At 37.6% G+C, this 19334-nt stretch overlaps 1 protein-coding gene across 4 annotated transcripts in view; it reads right to left on the bottom strand.

Moving 5' to 3' along the window:
• Positions 1-4661: 4661 nt before the first annotated feature.
• Positions 4662-19334, bottom strand: part of ARHGEF7 (Rho guanine nucleotide exchange factor 7) — a 321655-nt gene continuing 306982 nt past the window's right edge. For all 4 annotated transcript variants that reach the window (XM_036756507.1, XM_036756511.1, XM_036756508.1 and 1 more), the window contains 3 exons: positions 14637-14736; positions 13981-14035; positions 4662-7792 (listed from right to left, as the gene is read on the bottom strand). In XM_036756507.1, coding sequence (XP_036612402.1) covers positions 7670-7792; positions 13981-14035; positions 14637-14736 — 278 coding nt within the window. In that variant the 3' untranslated portion in view covers positions 4662-7669. The remainder of the gene's footprint in view (positions 7793-13980; positions 14036-14636; positions 14737-19334) is intronic.

Raw genomic sequence — 19334 nt, 5'->3', positions numbered from 1 at the left:
GAGAAAGTTCTCAAAAAATGGTGGAATATGAGCAGGGTCCTCAGGTGAGAGGGCAAGGGCAAGGGGCTTGAGGAGAAGAGATTTCAAACAGCCTTTGTAGAGGAGATGGAGAATTGACTAGAGAGGAAAGAATTGCCTGGCTGTTTGTGAGGATCCTGATGACAGCAGACAACATATGGTGAAATAATCTGTACGGTGGTGAGAACTGACAGGGTCTAGTTGCCTAAACATACCATTTCTATCCCCACCTCTCTCAACCATCCCTTTCTTCCAGTTCCACAGCCACCATGCCTAGTTCAAGCCCTCTTCAATCATGTCCTGGACTATTGACAGAGCCTCTTCACTGGTCTCTCTGCCTCAAGTCAACCTCCACTCCAAACCACCCCCCACACTACTGCCAAAGGGATTTGCCTAAAGTTCAGATCTAACCGTGTCACTCCCCTATTAAAAAAACTTGTGGGGGCAGCTAGGTGGCACAGTGAGTAGAGCACCAGCCCTGGAGTCAGGAGGACCTGAGTTCAAATCGGGCCTCAGACACTTGACACATGTAATAGCTGTGTGACCTTGGGGCAAGTCACTTAACCCCAATTGCCCTGCCAAAGCAAAAAAAAAAAAAACAAAACAAAAAAACAAAAAAAAAAAACTTGTGTTTTCCCTTTAAAGGGCTTATTACACATTACTCTTCTTCGTACACACTATGGTCCAGTCAAACTGGTATTCTGTTCATCTCACAGCATGGGGATCTCCCATCTCCACCAAAAGGCATGCTCTCCTTACTTAGGTTTTTTTTTTTTTTTTAGGATCCCTTGTTCCTCCAAGGCTTACAGCCTGTCCTTATAAATAAGTTTAGCAGATCTATAGGCAACACTAAATTTCTTAGCCATCTGTTTCCCAAAGGGAACGAACAGTCTTTCAGGAAAAGTAGAGGCAGCTAGGTGGCACCGTGGATAGAGTGCTGGGCCTGGAGTCAGGAAGACTCATCATCCTGAGTTCAAACTGGCCTCAGACACTTCCTAGCTGTGTGACCCTGGGCAAGTCACTTAACCCTGCATGCCTCATCTGTAAAATGAGCTGGAGAAGAAAATGGCAAATCACTCCAGTACCTTTGCCAAGAAAATCCAACATAAGTTCACGAAGAGTCAGACATGACTGAAAACAACTGAACAAACAACAAAAGTCTGAAACGAGTCTAAAAAAGTAGGAAGAATGAAATGACCGGGTTTTTGCAGAATGAATAAGTGAATGCACATTTCTTAAGCACCTACTATGTGCCAAGCACTAGGACACAGGTATTAAAGGCAAAGACAGTTCTTGTCTTCAAGGAGTTTATTTTTTAATGAGGGAAATAGCACGCTAAGGGAAATGGCAGGAAGAGATTGGCACGATGGCCTATAAAGTTTTAGGAATACAAATAGCTAGCATTTATAGAGTGCTTTAATTTTTGCAAAGTGTTTTAAACATACGTGTGTGTGTGTGTGTGCGCGTGTGCACACGTGCAAAATCTCATTTGGTTTTCACAACAACCCTGTGAGGTGAGTACTATTACTACACCCAATTTACAAATAAGGAAACTGGGGCTGGCCAAAGCTAAAGGTCTTGCCCAGAGCCACAAAGCTAGGGTGCAGAATTTGCACTTGGGTCTTCCTGATTCCCAAGTCCAGTGCTTTACACACACGCTGCTGCAGGAATGATAAGTGAGGCTACTGGGGGCTAGATGGACATACTTCATCTAGCAACAATTAAGGAAAATTAGTTTTGTCAGGAACATGATGGAGAGATAGCAGCGGGAAACTTGTAAAGAGGCTACTTCGGCAATTCAGGCTGATTGTGGGGTGGGGATGGGGATGGTCAGAATCAAGAAACAAATGCAAGAGGTATTATAGAAACAGAATGGACAGAACTTGTTAAGTGGACATAAGAGGTAAGGGACAGAGAAAACACCAAAATCCCAAATTTGGAAGATAAGAATGAATAGTGGTACTACCAGCAAACATATGGCAAAGGTCAGGAGAAAACAGCAAGATTTTGGGGGAAGAAATAAGATTGTTTTTTAGGATATCCTGACTTTGAGTTGTTAATGAGATACCCAGATAGAGATGTCCAGTGAGCAGAAGAATTTGGAAAATGGAATTTGGGAAAGAGGTAAGGGTAGAAGATTGGGAATCATCTGTGTAGATAGGACCTCTGAAGCTACAGGAATTAACGAGATTGCTAAGTATTGTAGAATAAAAAGAGGACTGAGAATAGAAACTTGAGGAATCTTAAGGGGTCAGGAAGAGGAGCCATGGAGACAAGAAAGGAACAGGTAGGAGAAAAAGAGGCAGGGCAGTCCCTGCCTTCAAGGAACTGACTATCTAAAAGGGGAGACAATAAGCAAACAAATATGAGAAAACAAACTATAGACAGGAGAAATAGGAAATAGTTACAAGCCAGAAGGCACTAAAATTAAGTGGGGTTTGTTAAAGGTTTCCTATAGAAGATGGGATTTTACTTGGGACTTAAAGGAAGCCAGTAGGTAGAGATGAGAAGGGAGAATATTCCAAGCATGGGAGATAGCCAAGGAAGATCCCTGGAGCCAAGAGATGAACTTCTTTTGCTCATGGAACACCAAGGAAACCTTTGCCGCTGGATCAGAGAATGAGGTGGAGAGTTAGATGTAAGTACGCTAGAAAGAAGGAGATAGGTTTTGAAGGTCATAGGATCTTGTATTTGGAGGAGATAGGGAACCACTGGAGTTTACTGAGTGGGGGTGGTGGGAGAGACACCGTTGGACTTGTGCTTTAGGGAAATCACTTTAGTGGCTGAACGGAGAATGGATTGGAGTGGGAAGAGACTTGAGATAGGCAAGATTCATGAGCAGGCTTTCAAAACAGTCCAGGTGTGAGGTGAATGAGGGCCTGTACCAGAGTGGTCACTGTGTCAGAGAAGAAGGAGATTCAGAAGATTTTGCAAAGGTGAAATCGACAGCCCTTGGCAACCGATTGAACATGGGGAAGGGCAGGGTAAGAGACGGTGCAGAGTCAAGGATGACTGTGAAGATGGTGTCCTTTCATATGAACATGGAAAGTAGAAGGGTATAGGGAGGGTTTGGGGGAAAGATAGTAAGTTCAATTTTAAATGTGTTGAGTTTAAGATGTTTATTGGACATCCAAGATGAGCTGTCTAGACATCAGCAGAGGTTAGGGCAGGATAGGTAGATCTGTGAATCATCAGCATAAAATTATTAATTAAATCCACGGCAGCTGATGAGATCACTAAGCATAGTATAGAAGGAGAAGAAGGCCTAGAACCGAAACCAATGGGACAACCCCACTAAGATGGGGTGATGCGGATGAAGATCCATCAAAGGAGACTGAGAAGCAGGTGTGAATGGAGTCCTGAAAATCTACAGACAAAAAAGTATCAAAAAGACGGTGATAAACAGTATGAAAGGCTGCAGAGAGGTCAAAGAGAATGAGGTTTGAGAAAAGGCCACCGGATTTGGCAATTAAGAAATCACTGGTAACTTTGGAGAGAGCATTTTTGGTGAAATGATGAGGTTGGAAGACATTGGAATGGGTTAAAAAGAGTATGAGGAGAGAAAGTGGAGGCACCTACTGTCGGAGTTTAGCCTCAAAGGGAGAGAAGAGATATATAGGTCAATAATTAGCAAGAGTGAAATAAGTGAGGATGGGGGAAGGAGCCATGAGACAGAGAGAGATTGAAAAAACAATAAATGGGGGGTGACAGAGGGGACAATCTGTTGAAAGAGATGGTATGGAATGGGATCACTTGGCCTTGGTAAAGATTAAGGCCACTTCTTCATGTGAGACAGAAGCGAAGGAAGAGAGTGGTACAAGGCATATCAGGGATGTGAGATGAGAAAGAGGGGAGAAGAGGGAGCTCATATTGAATGGCTTCCACTTTTTTCTGTAAATTATAAGGCAATGTTCTCTGCCAACAGGGTGGGGAGAGTAGGAGCCATGGCAGGTTTGAGGAGGTTTTAAAGAGCTGCTGTGGACCATGGAACAGTGAGTTGATAAGGGAGGTATAGAATTGCCTAGCAGCAGTGAGGCCCCAGTTGAGTTTGTGTACATCTACCTCACCAGTCAAAAGTTCTTTAGTTTTGAGGGCCAATGCTTTATTTTGTAATTGCCAGAATTCTGAGGTGAGGGATGGAGACACACTAGACGGGTGGTGAAGGAGAGGCAGGGTCACCTTCGGTGTTGATAAGCTCTTGATAAGTTGATACCATTTTTTTAAACAGCTGCCACTCTTCTAACTCCATCCAGTCTTGATTATTAACATGCAGTTGACTTGCTGATACAATTTGTCAGACTTTCTACATATTCTATTGACAACTAAGTTTATCTAACTACAACATTATCTGCTTTTTTATTTTTTGTTTGTTTCATTTTGGCTGAGGGGAGGAGAGGAGAGGGAAATTAAGGCAGTTGGTTTTTTTGGTTTCTGCTTTTTTTGCTTTGTATCCTCAGCACTAAGAACATGCTATTTTTCCTCAGTAAGGGGAATTCTTGTAATTTTGTCTTGGATTTTCTCACAGGTTCCTAGTTTACTGAGGTCTACTTTGTTCTTCAAATTTTTCTGCTGCTCATAAAAAATTAATTTACTTATTAATAAAACACAGAAAATACACAGGATGAAATGACAATGCTTCATAATATAGGAAAAAAATCATTGTTTAATATTAATTACAACAATGTAGCATAAACATTGTAGTAGTCAATACCAGGACATTATCTGTGACATTTAGATTAAAATTTTCTCCAGAGTTATTGTAAATGGATGCTCTAGATTTCCTAAACAAACAATTGGCATTAAGAAAATCTATACAAAGGCAGTCAGTTGTTTAATGTCCAGGATGTCATGACACATGGTGAGACAAACAAGCACATACATCATTAAGTACACCAAAAAGAATTTCAGATGCTACATTTCAAACACAGTTTAGAACTGAAAGTGCTTCACATCTATAGGATAAGAAATGGCTTCATCTCCTCATCCATAAAAGGTGAGAGCAAAGAAGTAACCTTTTCAAAGGTTAAATACACAGTGCCCCATTTTTAATGTTTATATCAAATTCCCAACCCCTCAGAAGGTCACACGGTGAAACATAGAGAGTATATGTACAAAAGAACAAATTTTAAAAAAAGAAACACTCGAGATGCATTTTCTCTGCTCCCCAAAAACCCGACTTATTAATTCATGGTTTGGGATCTACAGAAAGAAAAGGCAATGTATTAACACGGTCATCTTAATGACCATCCCCTAAATGAAGGAATGAGACATTAAAAACACCATCACACTTGAATTAAATACTTCATTCTACTATTTAAGGCATGTTCTGTAAGAGATCTATCCTGGCATATGCTGTCAGCTAGAGTAGTTCTTCAGCTAGGACAGATGTTAAATCTCTCAGCAAAGAGACACAGCGATACCACCGTTTACAAAGTGATGGAGAGAAGATCAGATCAAGAGTTGTTCCTGAGTTAAAATCTGCTAAAGAAGGCAAAACTTAAATCCTTTCCTCCTTTGTATTGTTTTCCTTTGCAATGTTCTTTCAACCGTAAGTAATTAAGGAACAAAATCCACCTTTAAGAAAATTTCCTAAATGAAAAACCTGAAATATTTCATCTTGTCATATCTGCATTACATGTGAAATACAGCTTTTTGGAAATTCTGAATCTTGAATCAGAATGTTAAAATTCACTTATTCCCCACCTCCTGATTTTCTCATCAATTAGATCAGTGACAGATTCTATACCACACCAAAAGATCTGTGTGTACAATGTTTCTAAAAATAAGATTAACTGCGCCATTGAGTAAAACTAAACAAATTCAGGACCAGAACCTTTAATGAGATGAAACTGAGAAGAAACCACAATTATCAGAGAGATCCAAATCCTTTTAAAGTTGCCATTTCAAAGGGAATTAGTATATCAGAATACAGGTATTATTAGGGGGTAAATGTTCCCGTTTCCTTATGCCTAGTATTCGGAAAATTCCTAAATTCAATCAATCACCTTCCTGGGTACAGGCTACAAGACACCCTTCTGATGCCAGAGACTAGCTAGCCTTTCTGAGTCTTTTGCCAAGCGTCCCTACTATACAGCATTGCAGGGTTTTGCCTCTTAAAAAAGATTTTGTACATGCTCTATGAAACAATTCACTTCATTTAAAAACTGACAATCAGGAAAAAAAAGGAAATAATCTGCGTGAAATATGAAACACTGAAGTTCCTGGGATCATAGATCTTACATCACTGAAGCAGAACAGAAAGTGGCTATGCTTCAGGCAGGGCTTTCATCTACTCCAAGCCACTGGTAAGATTTTTAAATGCAAGACTGAGGCTGCCAGAAAGGCTCAGAAAAGCAAATATAATCCCAGACTTCCATTTCCCCATTAGCTTTGTAGTTTATACAGAGGGTGTGCAGAAGAGGAGGGAAAGGAAGAGAGGGAAAGTTTAAACTTTAAAACTTTCAGTTGACTGAGCATAAAATGTATATATTGCTTTATACTTGCCACAGAAGGGAAAGCCTCTCCCATAGAGCATTGTGCTAACATCTGCTGCATCCTGATGGAAAAATAGATCTCATAGAATTTGGACTGGCCTAATGAAGAAACCCTACCCATGAATGTTAGCTCCTAACATTACCTCTATTTGTTTTTGTTGGCTGCAGTGATTGCATAATAAATAATACATTTTATTTACATAATCTGGTTTTAGATTCCTCTTTTTGGAGGAAGGACAAACAGTGCACTTCATCAAGTTGCTAACGAGCTATACATAAAAGTCTGTGTGTGATCTCAAAAAATATAGTAAATAATCATTGATACTCACAGTAATTAGACAAAGGAGACAATTGCATGTATCTTTAATTGGCCACATTCATGGAGTATGTCAGTTTCTCAAATAAATGTATGAATCATGGGCTCTTCACTTAAGATAGCTGAATGATCCTGGGCTCAGAACTTCTGCATCCTTAATATTTTTAATACTGTTTTCAGCAAAGACTTACAAGCTACTTTAATGTTTGGACAGATATAAATAAGGTTAAATCACTGAAGTGTACTAGAATAGAATGTATTTTTCGTATTGTGATGTGAGTAGGGTAACTTGGAACAAAAAGGATCTACTATGAACAGGACTCAGACATTCTTGTCTTCCACTCAGATGGATGCATGAATATGCCTTCTAACCCTTGTGACCATAAAGATAAGAGGAAAGGAAAATCTAGCATGGTGTCAGCCCAGATACAGCAACCATGTATGCATTAAAAATTATAGATATTTACAAGAAATATACATATATATGTATATATTTATATATGTTCAATTAAAAGTCAACTGATGAGAAACATGAACTTTTAGTCAGTCACTGCACTTTCTGTAAAATGAGGTAATTTAGATGCTAACTAATCTTAATTTAATGCAGTTCGGGAGCCATGGTCTCTATCATCACACAGGGACTCTTCGCTAAATGATTTTGTCTTTGCTATACACACAATAAACAAGATCTTTTCTATACACATGACAGGCAAGATAACCATTGCATCCAGTTAAATCCTGCTTTGCAGTGCACTTGATGTAATACTGACTCATGTCAGAAGGCATCCCCAGCTTGGTCTAAATAACTGGTCTTTCAATAGAAAGAAAAAAGGCAAGTTCGTTACAAATTGGTTTCATCCCAAGCAGGATCATTCATATTCTTTAAGACTTTCCTTACAAGCTTTTCCAGGTCTTTGCGTGCTCTCTGCTCTTCCTCTAAAGATTTCTTCATCTTTTTGTTATCCTGTTAAAAAAAACCAAAAAACAAACCAGATGACATGTTAATTTATTTTCAGCACTGAACAGAACTTTCCTTTCCCAAAATACATGTTGCCAAGAAAAGAATTCCAAGGACTCGTTTAATGAAAGTCTGGTGCAGATTCTAGTGCTGTTACGATGCAACATATTTATTCAACACTCCAAAAGAGCTTACATAATTTCCTGGCATCATAAAGGAGAAGTGCCTAATGGAAACTTCATTTAAGTGTTCTTTTATGTACAATTGCTACTGGGATCCAAAACATATCCCCGAAGGAAAATAGTCCTAATGTCTCTCGTTAAAGATTCTTTTTTTGCACATGAACATTTGTATACACAATCCCTATGTGCTGATGCATCATAAGAAGGCAGAAAACAAGATATACTATGTGCCTACATTCTGGTCCTTTCCTGTTCACAATTACCAACAAGTATTTTGCAAAGGAATCAAAGTAATGATACGCCACAGTGTAAGTAATGGAATGGCTGGTCTCAGATAAGACTATAAGACTATAAATCCGGCCCTAGTGAGAAAACAGTGGGGACAAGCAGTAAGGTTACTATTTTCTCCAAAAGTAAAATGCCATTTCTTCTATTCTGACTGTATAAATGGGCACAAGAGGCCACAAGGTAACACACACTGAGAATAACAGCTCTTTTAAAAGGCAATGATAAAGGTTAAGTACCTGTCCACTTGGCTAACTTGCTAAGTTGAGTATGATTTCTTTGGAATGCTGGGGCTGGGGAGAAATAATCCACACCCTCAATAAGCTTAAGAAATGGGTGAGGAGGAGGCTTCATAAGTTGGCATTTCCTAAGTTTCTCTGATACGGTGCTCAGGGTCCTATTGTTTCATGTGAGCCCAGTGGTTTTATATTCTATCCTCTCTGGATCCAAACGAGCTAGGGTTTCTACCATCAGAGTCACTGAGCTGATCTTCTCTGACACATTTCAGATACCTTTTGGCTTGGCATTTTTCAGCTGCAAAGGATCTGTAATTGTGGAAAGAGGACAGAAAAAATAAGGAAGTAAAAGGAGTAAGGAATTCTGTTTGGGACTCTCTTTGACAACAAAAGTAGCTTCTATTTCACTGAGGCTTCTGGAAGGAAGCTGCTAAATGCCAATCAAAGAAAGCTTAACAACATCCACTATAAATGCAAGCTGTACTCAGGAGGCCCCAGTGACTAAGCACTGCCAAAAAGAACTTCACTTAGAGCAAGAGGAATTCTGCAGTCACCTAGAGTAGGATGGACTACGTTTGTGTTTCTATTAAAGACAAAAAAACAGTTATATCTGAAGAAATACATGTTGCTCTCCCTACTTGGGAAGGTGAAAGTGGAGCAGAAACCTACCTCAACTTCCTATTTTATTAAAAAAAAAAACAACCCATAAAATCTTCCTTGAAGGAATGGAAATTCTTTTCCTTCAAAAAAGAAAAGAATCTGAAGAATCAGAAGGGAATCTCTAAACTCTGCTTGGCTAGAGGGTAGAAGAATTAGCCTAGAGAAGGAAGGAAAGCAGAAGTAGCATTGAATATTTGGAGTTGATTCATTGGTAAGTGAGCATCTATCTTTAGAGAATAGAGCTGCACCTTCTGAATAGAAGTGGTTTCTCGCACACCAAAGAAAACTGATGCAGATCTGCAAGCGCCACAAGGACAGTTCATCCAGTAGCAGTAAAAGGAAGAAGAGGTAAGTGGTGGTTGGTAACTTGCTAATGAGGGCTGTCAGTGAGGTCATTTGTTAACCTGACATGAATGACAGAGTTGTTTTCTAGGAGCAAACACCCATGATGTGTTGGAAAGCTTCCCAATAAGCCTTAACAAATCTGACAACTGTTGCCTAATTCTAGCATTTTCATAAAGAAATGATATTAACCCTGCCAAAATAAACCTAGGAAGCATGGCTGGGTATTAAGAAATTCCAGGGAAAATGAAGACCTTAGGGATATATCAAGTGTTTTCTTCACTGTTGCTAACTGAACATAGCAGAAAAGAAAGGCAGAATTGGGAAGTGAACAGCTACTTAAGAAGATGATATCTGAGAATAACACTTGGATTTCTAAACCATGGGTTAAATACAGGAAGGATAATCCAGGAACAGACTGAATGTAATGGAATTGGTAAAACAAAAATAAAAACAATTATCTTGAGCCCCTGATCAAAAGGGCTTTAAGAAAGTGAAGGGGTAGGGAAAAACTGTCTACTTGAATCTGCCAAGCCAGATACTAAAAAGTGTAGTAGATACAACAAAGGGAGAAGAATATCAATAGAATGTATCAGTAATTATAGAAGACAACATCCTAGGAGAGATACAGGAATGAAATTTATGTCCACAGATATATATGTATATACGTAGATAGACAGACAGACAGAGGTAAATAAAGTGTTAGTAATAAACAAGGTGAATCCTAATGCAAGAAATCTAACAATTTTAGAATTCATGATAGAAAATGAGAGGAAAGGCAGACATAATCTAACATACCTTTAATTCAGGAGTGGGGAATTTGTGGCCTCAAGGCCACATGTGGCCTTCTAGGTCCTTGGGTGAGGCCTTTTGACTGAGTCTAAGTTTTACAGAACGAATCTTTTTATTAAAGGAATTTTTTCTGTGAAGTCTGGATTCAAAGAGTGGCCTCGAGGCAACAGATTCCCCATCCCTGCCTTAGATTCTGCTCAAGCAGATGTCAAAGAGTTTCCAGAAGATGTTACAGCCTAAAATTCTAGAGGGAAAAATAACCCTAAAAGGAGGGGAAGCTCTCCGGAATGAAGTTCTGAAGTCACAAACATAAAATACTTCAAAAATGAAAAGGAGCCATCCAAATAGGAGAATAAGGAAATTAACAAGGAATAAGTTGAACAATTTTGATTTTTTATAATCAATGTACAGAAAACAAAAGTGTGGGTGAAAAATATAAAAGACTGGTATGGTTCTATATGAATAGTACAACGGTATCAAAAGCACTAACATTCAAATTGAGCTGACTGGGTTAGAGAAAGACAAAGAAAGGGAAAAGGTCAATTTAGCTGTGTCGTGAGGGCAGCAAAAGAAAAAGATCAGGACGCTGCTTGGGGTAGGTGGGATGATGATGAGAAAACGCAGAGAAGGCACTGCTTCTCAACTTTTTTTGGGCGTCAGTTTTTCTGCTAAAGAGAGCTTTCTACTGAGAAAAACAGGACAGAAATGGGTAAGAGGAAGCTGGAACCCAAGGCGAATAAAGAGATAGTAAGGGAGTGTCCTAACTGACCTCAATTAGTTCAAATCACCTCATTTAGAAAGAGTATATTCCAAAAAGTTGGCTGTGATTGCTGAACTACTGGTGATTTTTGAAAAACATCAAAAAGAAAGGGGAGCGTTGCTATAAGGCAGGAGACCAGTAAATACTGTCTTAATTTTTTAAAAAGGGAAGAGAATGAAGTCTGCAGACCATAAACCAGTGAGGGTGACTTTCATTCCTAGCAAAATTATAAGAACACATCAGTAAAAAGATAGCTTGGGAGCATTTAGGAAAGGAAGTGGTGATCACTAAGGAAGAGCATGATTTTTAAACAAAACAGTCAATGCCAGATTAACTTCATTTTCCCTTTTGACATTGGTACTAGATGGTGGATCATGCAAAGGTCATAGAAATTATACACCTGGATTTCTACAGAGTATTTGGCAAAGTCTCTCATGCCATCCTGTGAACAAGGGGAAAGTTCTATGACAGTACAGGTAGGTGCATTCAGAACTAGGTGAATGCCAGAGCTCCCCCAAAATATTAATGAGTTGATGTCAACTTGGCAGGAAGACTCCAATGGAGTGTTCCAATGATCTGTTTTGGGCTCTATGCTAGTCAACATTTCTGTTAATAGCATGGGTAAAGGCATAAATCATATGCCTATACGATTTCCAGGTGACATCAAGCTGGGAGAAACAGCAAATACTTTTTGGGGACTGAGTCAAGATCCAAAAAAGCAGGTTAGAGCACCGTGCCAAAGCGATTGAGATGAGACAGGAACAAAGGGAAAATCCACTTTGGTCATCAATCAGTCATTTCAGTTGGGTCCGACTCCTCATGATCCCACCGGCAAAAGATAAGACAGTGCTTTGTTGTTTCCTTCTCCAGCTCATTTCATAGATGAGGAATTGCGGTAAACGATGTTAAGTGACTCGCCCAGGGTCACAGAGCTAGTAAGGGTCTGAGGCCACAGTTGAACTCAGGAAGATGAGTTTTCCTGACTCTAGGCCTGGCACTCTACCCACAGCACAACCTAGCTGCCCTCATAAAGTCCCATACTTGAATCTAAAAAATTACCTGTACGAGTATTGTACAAAACAGGGGTGGGGGTATGTCTGAAAAAGACCTGGGTTTTTTTTAGAAAACCTCAGACTCATTGAGTAAACAGTGTGAAATAATAGCCAAAAAAGCTAAAGTGACGGGTTACGGCGAGTGGTATAGTGTCTACTGTACCAATGGCGCTGAAATATCACGCTCAGTTCCTAGGACTTCATTTTAGGAGAGATAACGGCAAATTGGAGAGCTGCAGGGATAGCAGAGAAGGATGGTGAAAGAACTGGAAACCATATCCAAAGAGGACTAATTGAAAGAACTGGTGATATTTAACCTGGAGAGGACTTGGGAGTTGGAGGATGAGCAATGATAGCAATCTTCCAGCAGAGCCATTATTCAAAAATAGATAATAATACAATAATAATAATTAGTATATTATTTATATTATTATATATTACAGATTATATAATTGTAATATATTACACAAATTATATATATATATAACATATATAAATATTATAATCAAAACAGATGATAGCAATAAAGGTCTTAATTGGGTTTTCTCTTGAAAAATGAGACAGAATTATGTTATAGTTTGAACAAAGAATGAATCAAGTGTTGATGTATTTTGAAAGGGCTCAATTTTTCCCAGGACCTCCTCATCTGTATGACAGAATGATATAACATCCTTTACGATATGTTTGATTTTCATAGCATGGTCAAAAGGATCAATATTACAAAAATATTTTAAGATTTCATTTATTTTCTAAAGATCCTTTCTTAATGCTTTTGTAGTCAAATTATTCTCTTTTGGAGTGCCTATGAATAATCAGTGGGATTACTGGCTATACGGTGGAGGGTAAGGGGGCTAGAACAGGCAAGGACACTAGAGGGAAGCTGGGTAGAATGTCTGAGGGAAGAGTAATTATATAAGTGGTTAGTATATTAGTCAAAATTTCCATCTTATAACAAATCTTGCTGCCCACATAACTTCACATGAATAGAAAACTGGTCTCAGAGTCAGGAAAACCTCTGACACATACATTTAGCCACTTAGTCCCTCAAGCAAGTCTAAGCAACCGTAAGACTAGCTTCCAGGACAGCTGCTGATCTACACTGATAAGAGTTTCAAATACCAATGGAAGCACAGGTCTAGATCATCATAAAATACAACCTTATAACTGTAGGACTAAGATAGAGAATGAAAAGGCTATTCTGTGCAAAAGGAGTTAGACTCATTCTACTTGTTCCTAGACAGTGGACGAGTAGAATAATGGAAGAGAAATGGGTGGAAGCTGCAGAGATAAAGATTCAGTTTCAATTTAAAGAAAAACTTCCTAACAATTAGAGCTGGTTCTCAAATGATTAGAATAGGCCCTTGATATCAAAGAATAAGTGGTACCAGAAAAGCAAACCTACTCAAAAATGGAATAGGCTGCCTTGAGAAACAGTGAATTCACCTTTATTGGATATTTTCAAGTACATGATCACTTAGGGATTACAATTCATCTAGAAGGATTACAAATCTGATAAAGAACTACAGAACTTTTTTGTAGGAATGGGGCTGTTTTCCATCCATATCCCAGCACCCCAAGACATATCTAACAGGTTACGGTTGGAATGAGTGGTATTCTTTTTTCTGTTGTCACCAGCCTCAACTAAATTGCTAGAGAGAACCACTCGACACCGCTGGATGGCTTGGGCTGCTTCATAAAAAGAAAAAATAGTGAGCCCTCTCTCCCTCTCTTTAATAGGTGTGAAATATTTCTTTAAAACATCGAAATACTTGAAGACAAGATTTCCTATGCACATTTAGGTATGTGTCTATATGTGTATGCATGTGTTTATAAAGGATTTTATTTTTCTGACTACATATATGACTAACGTATAGTTGTTACCCACCTGTCTTAATTCTTGGACTTCATCTTTTAATGCATATACTGTGTCAACAAGACTCCTGAAAATAAAATATGATTTGATATATTACATACTGCTATTAAATTGAGCAGCTATATTAAAATGCTTAGCCAAGAGAGTACCTGTCAGAGTATTTGTTAAGTAAGTCAATGTTGTTGCTCTACCAGGGGTGGGGAACCTGTGACCTTGAGGCCACATGTGGCCATCTAGGTCCTCACGCTGTCTGACTGAATCCAAACTTCACAGAACAAATCCCCTCAATAAAAGATTGTTCCGTAGAACTTGGACTCAGTCAAAAGACCACACCTGAGGACCTAGAAGGTCACATGTGGCCTCGAGGCTGCATGTTCCCCATCCCTGCTATACTCTTAAATCTTAATTTTTCCAATGTTACAATGTTGACACCTGAATTTGAAGGGTTTCAAACTCAACTGATTTGTGTAAATGGCAGAATTCTTACCCAAAGCAAGATTCAGCCTGTGGAAGAACAGTAAAGCTTTTATAACCATAAGCCCACCCTCATCAGACTTCACCATTGACAGTGGTAGCTCCATCCAAGGAATGGAACGGGGGCAGAGGTAGCAGGCAGGTATCAAATTTTAAATTTGCAACCCTCTTTGAACTGTTGGAAAACATCTTACTTTTCCTCTATCACAGTCTGACCATTACTTTTAGTTTCTTCCACTATAATTTTCTCCTCTTCTGGAAGCAGAACTTGGGGAGCAGATTCTTTACGGGAACCTAGGATTATTAAGAAGAATTTCAAAGTAAGTGCAGCGCCAATACCATGCAAAAGGATTTGACATTTACAAAATCTCAATTACTATAATTCTCAGGGCCAGGCATTTCGTATAGTTTATGATATTTCTGTTGGAATCTCAGTCTATTGCACTTATGTCACTTGGAACCATCCCCAGCCATGGCACCATTTTCCTTTCTCTACCATCTCTAAGATCTTCCCTGGGAGTGAAAATAAACAAGAAAAGCCAATCCTCTAGATCATCTTGGACTGAAAACTTGTCACGGGCTTTTATTTAAGAGATTTTTCATTAGGGAATGAATAAAAAAACTTTGGGCCATACTGCTGCCCTTGATAGCAACATCCATCTGCTGTACACATTTAAAGAAAATAAACAAACATACACACTGGCCATAGTAATACACATTTAAAAAACCACACATATACATGACCATTAAAACCTTTAAATCTAAAATGAACTTTGAAAAGGGATATAGAACTATTGTGTCACTTTAGTTAAAATAAATCAAATTTAGTTTAATGGTTCCTTGCAAATTATTTTCTAAATTCTGAGGAATATAAACAATTATCTGAATAAAAAATAGGAAAATTGAATTTAATCAACAGTTTACCTGATTAGCATCTAGCACAGTGCCTTGGCACACAGTTGATGCTTAATAAATGTATACTGAAGCAATGAAATCTGCATTGTTCTGAAAAGCCCAAGAAATTAGGGCAGATTTTTTTTTTTAAATGGGGAAATGGCAGATGTGAAAGATGACAACAATCTTTTTTTAAATAAAGAAAAAATTACAATTGTGACAAAGCTTTAGAAAGTATTAGTACAATGAGACAGTATAAATTTGTAATTTTAACATACCTCTAAAAATTATCACATATATGTGAGACTGAGAAAGACTGTTGTTTGTTTAAGAAAATAAACTCCCACAAGTGGAACTGTGGTAGTTTTAAACTTTTGAAAATATGTGGCCCAACAAATATATAGACCTATCTGTTTAGAAAATAATATTGTAAATTGCTTCATTTGGAGCCCTTCAATTTCAGGACTGCCATTCTTTGTTTTCACTAATCAGTTATCTTGAAGAACATTTATCCAACACCTTGTGTAGTCACAGAACTGTGCTAGATGTTATGTTTAAAAATCCACATAAACCCAAAAGGTTATTGTATTACCGTTGACTTCAAAGAAGACACAGTGACTTGTGTCTAATTTTAAGTTTATGCTCTTCTGAATGAATCAAAGGATTTGGCAACCACTGAAACATAAATTCAGAGACTTCATAAGATGCTCCTACTATATAAAGATATCCTTTAATCACTCATATCTTTAGCATATATTATCTGGGGGCACTGCTGTTCACTCTGAAACACAATCATTAGGTGCTGTTTAGTAGTCACTCTAGTAATGTTTTGCTTTAAAAAAAAATAAGGAAAAAAGCTTCAGAAGCATTCAGGGTAATTTCAGTGCTATCCCACGCAGTCTTTAGACCTGTGTCTGATACCTAGAAATAACTAAACCCTATACAGGTGAGAAGGGAATACAGTTCTGAATACATCAAATCTAATTTTCTGCTATGTTTATTATTATTAAATTATTTAAATGCTATTTCAAGGATGACCCCCCCCCCCCACCAATGTTCTTGGGAAGAAAAATGTCATGCTGTATTCCAACTGTTGTATCACACTTTGTTTAGAACAGCAAACTGTTACCTTGTTCACACTGCCCACCTTTACAGAAAAAATACACAATATTCTTTTATATACTGAGGAAACATGTAATCATCACCTTAAAGGTAATTCAGTCTATGCCTTATTATAATCTTGTATCCAGAAGTGATCAGTCTCAGGAGTGATATTCTGACAATATTAATTTAAAAAAAAACTCTCCAGATTTGTTATAAATTTGAGTCTTTCATTCCTCAGACTGGCAGATGTATAATATATCTCCAAATTTCTCATCTATAACACCTTTAACTAGAAACCTCCCATTTTGCGAATGGGAATGCAGCGGCCATAAAACCACATGGAAAGAGGCTGCAAAATGGCAGCAAAAACAGGTAAGCATTTGGAAAATTGCTAGATTAATAATAATAATGATGATAATGATGACCAAAGTGTGTTACAGGTTATCTCTTCTGACCCTCACAACAACCCTGATCCAAAATTCAGAAGGCTAAAGGGGATCCTGTACCTTTAACATGAAAAAAAGTGTTAGTCTCATTACCATAAGAATTCTATGTTTTTTATTTATCTACAAATGTACCAGAATGTGCGCAGGATCCACATGGCTGTCCCACATATGTAGGAGAAGTCTCTTAATTATCCACACAAAGAGTACCAGACTGATGAAGTTAGTACTTAGTGGAATAGAAAGCTTAACCACATAGATTTTCCCACTGCTATTAGTAATCCAATTTACATAGGATTCCCCACAGATGATTCCTGCACTGTGTTCAAATCAAAAGGGCCCTTGTTTTGTATTTATCTGTCACATTCAATGTGTAATTCCACACATCCTCAAAATGGAACAGGATAACAAAAGCTTAAAAAAAGTCTTTCCATACTGCAGAGTACTGAAAACACTGTGACTGCCATATAAAACATGTTCCCGAGCTTAATTCAAATTATTTCATGAGGCTATGATGAATTCTGAATTATGAGATGGCCCAGACTTCTAGGTTTTCTTTCTGAATGGCTTAGATCAAACTGCATTTTAATGCAGATTTTACATATGGCTTTCAAAAAAAAATTATACCTGGTACCTGCCATTTGTCTTCAGATGAGACTATTAGGTGATCCATGGTAAAGTTGTGTTTCATAGAGGAAGTGTGGATATTTGGGCTTTTTTTCCTCAAAAACACTGATCAAATCACTTGACCTCTATGCCTCAGTTTCTTTATATCTAAAATGTAATGACAATACCAATCTACTTTGGAGAACTGGTATTGTGAGGATTAACTAACAAAAATACTAGTGTTCACATATTTTGGGACAAGAGAATTTGCCACAGGAATTCTTAAAGGAAAAGCAAAAATCTACCTAAAACACAGGAAATCTTAGCTTTCAATTAGAAATATATATATAGGTAATCTTGTTTTAAAAAATTAACTCTCCTAAGAGATGCTCATTAATACACACACACACACCCCATTAGCTTGGACTGTTACTTATGCTCCATATGCATTCTAAAGCTTTTGCACATGTATGTGTGCACATGAACATGAATGTATATAGAAGAATGGCAATAGGGAAACGAGATTGGACTTCTATTAATGACGTTTCCTTCAGCTACAGATATCTGATTCTTTAAAACTGTCATTATTTAAAATGTCAGTTTTCAGAAAATCGTTGGAGGGAAATTTTTAATGTGAAGATTTAAATTACTTAACCAGAAAGTCCCTATGATAATGATAATTTTCCCCCTTCTTAATATATTTCCTGAAATATTATAAACTATGAAATTCTAAATTTGAGTTCATTGAAGTAATGAGGTAATAATTTTCAGTATTTGTAAACATTTAAAGTGTTACATAAGGTAAGTTATAACAGCCATTATTATGTCACACTGACAAGTACAATGGTTAATTTCTTACTCAAACTTAAAAAGTTGACAAGCTGAGAAAGTACTTTGTGAAATGATAAATAAAATAAGGAATTAAAATTAGTCTTTTTAGATGCTGTCATGATGATTTTCTCCCCCTAAATTTGTATTAGACAGATGAATTAAAAATCACTTTCCAAAAAAATGCCATAAATAATTTTGATGAAACATCATCTATAATCCTATAATTATGCAAACCTAGACAAACTGGTTCTAGGGGGAAAATGTAAATTCAAACAATCAATTACAGACTCATGAAACTTCAGAGGAAGAAGAGACACTTAAGATCCTCTAGTCCAACTCCCTTATTTTACAAATAACAAACAGACCAAGAGAGCTGAAGTGACCCACCTAACTCCCAGGCCAACGTACTTTTCATTAAACTCTATTAAAAAAACAATCCTATTTTACCAAACTCCTTAATAGCCAAAGGTTTAACAGAAAATGGGTTTGTGGTAAACCACAGCTTAAAACAGACTTAAGTTTCTGAGAGGTTATTTATGCAGCTGAGCCCAAAGAAGGCCTTACAAGAGTGGCAAGATTATTAACACATTATAAATGTGAAATGTCTTCTTATACTAATACTTCTAATACTCATCTACTTTATTTTCTTAAAAAGGAAACAGTATTGCCTCATTAATTTGACAGAGAAATCTAATATTTAATAAAATTCTCCACTACTAACATAGGCATGGCTGATAGGTAAGGTTATAATAAAATGCTAATTCTTTTTAGTCTCTGGCCATAGTCCAACATCCTTTTAGTGACTCCTTCATACTTATTTTCATCCATCTCTCCCACCTTCTTAATCAATGTCAGAGAGAACTTACAAGGACTTTATCTCATAAAATTTTTTTTTAAAAAGTTGTTCCTATCTCTATTTATGGAAAATTGGGGTGGGGGAGGGAAGTGTATTTTCTGTAGAAGATTAAACTTTTGGTTGAATTATTTTTGAAATAAAAAGTAAGAAAAAAAATA

This window comes from Trichosurus vulpecula, chromosome 4 (genome assembly GCF_011100635.1).
Source record: "Trichosurus vulpecula isolate mTriVul1 chromosome 4, mTriVul1.pri, whole genome shotgun sequence".
In the NCBI taxonomy this organism is placed as follows: Eukaryota; Metazoa; Chordata; class Mammalia; order Diprotodontia; family Phalangeridae; genus Trichosurus; species Trichosurus vulpecula.
This window is presented reverse-complemented; position numbering and strand designations above follow the sequence as displayed.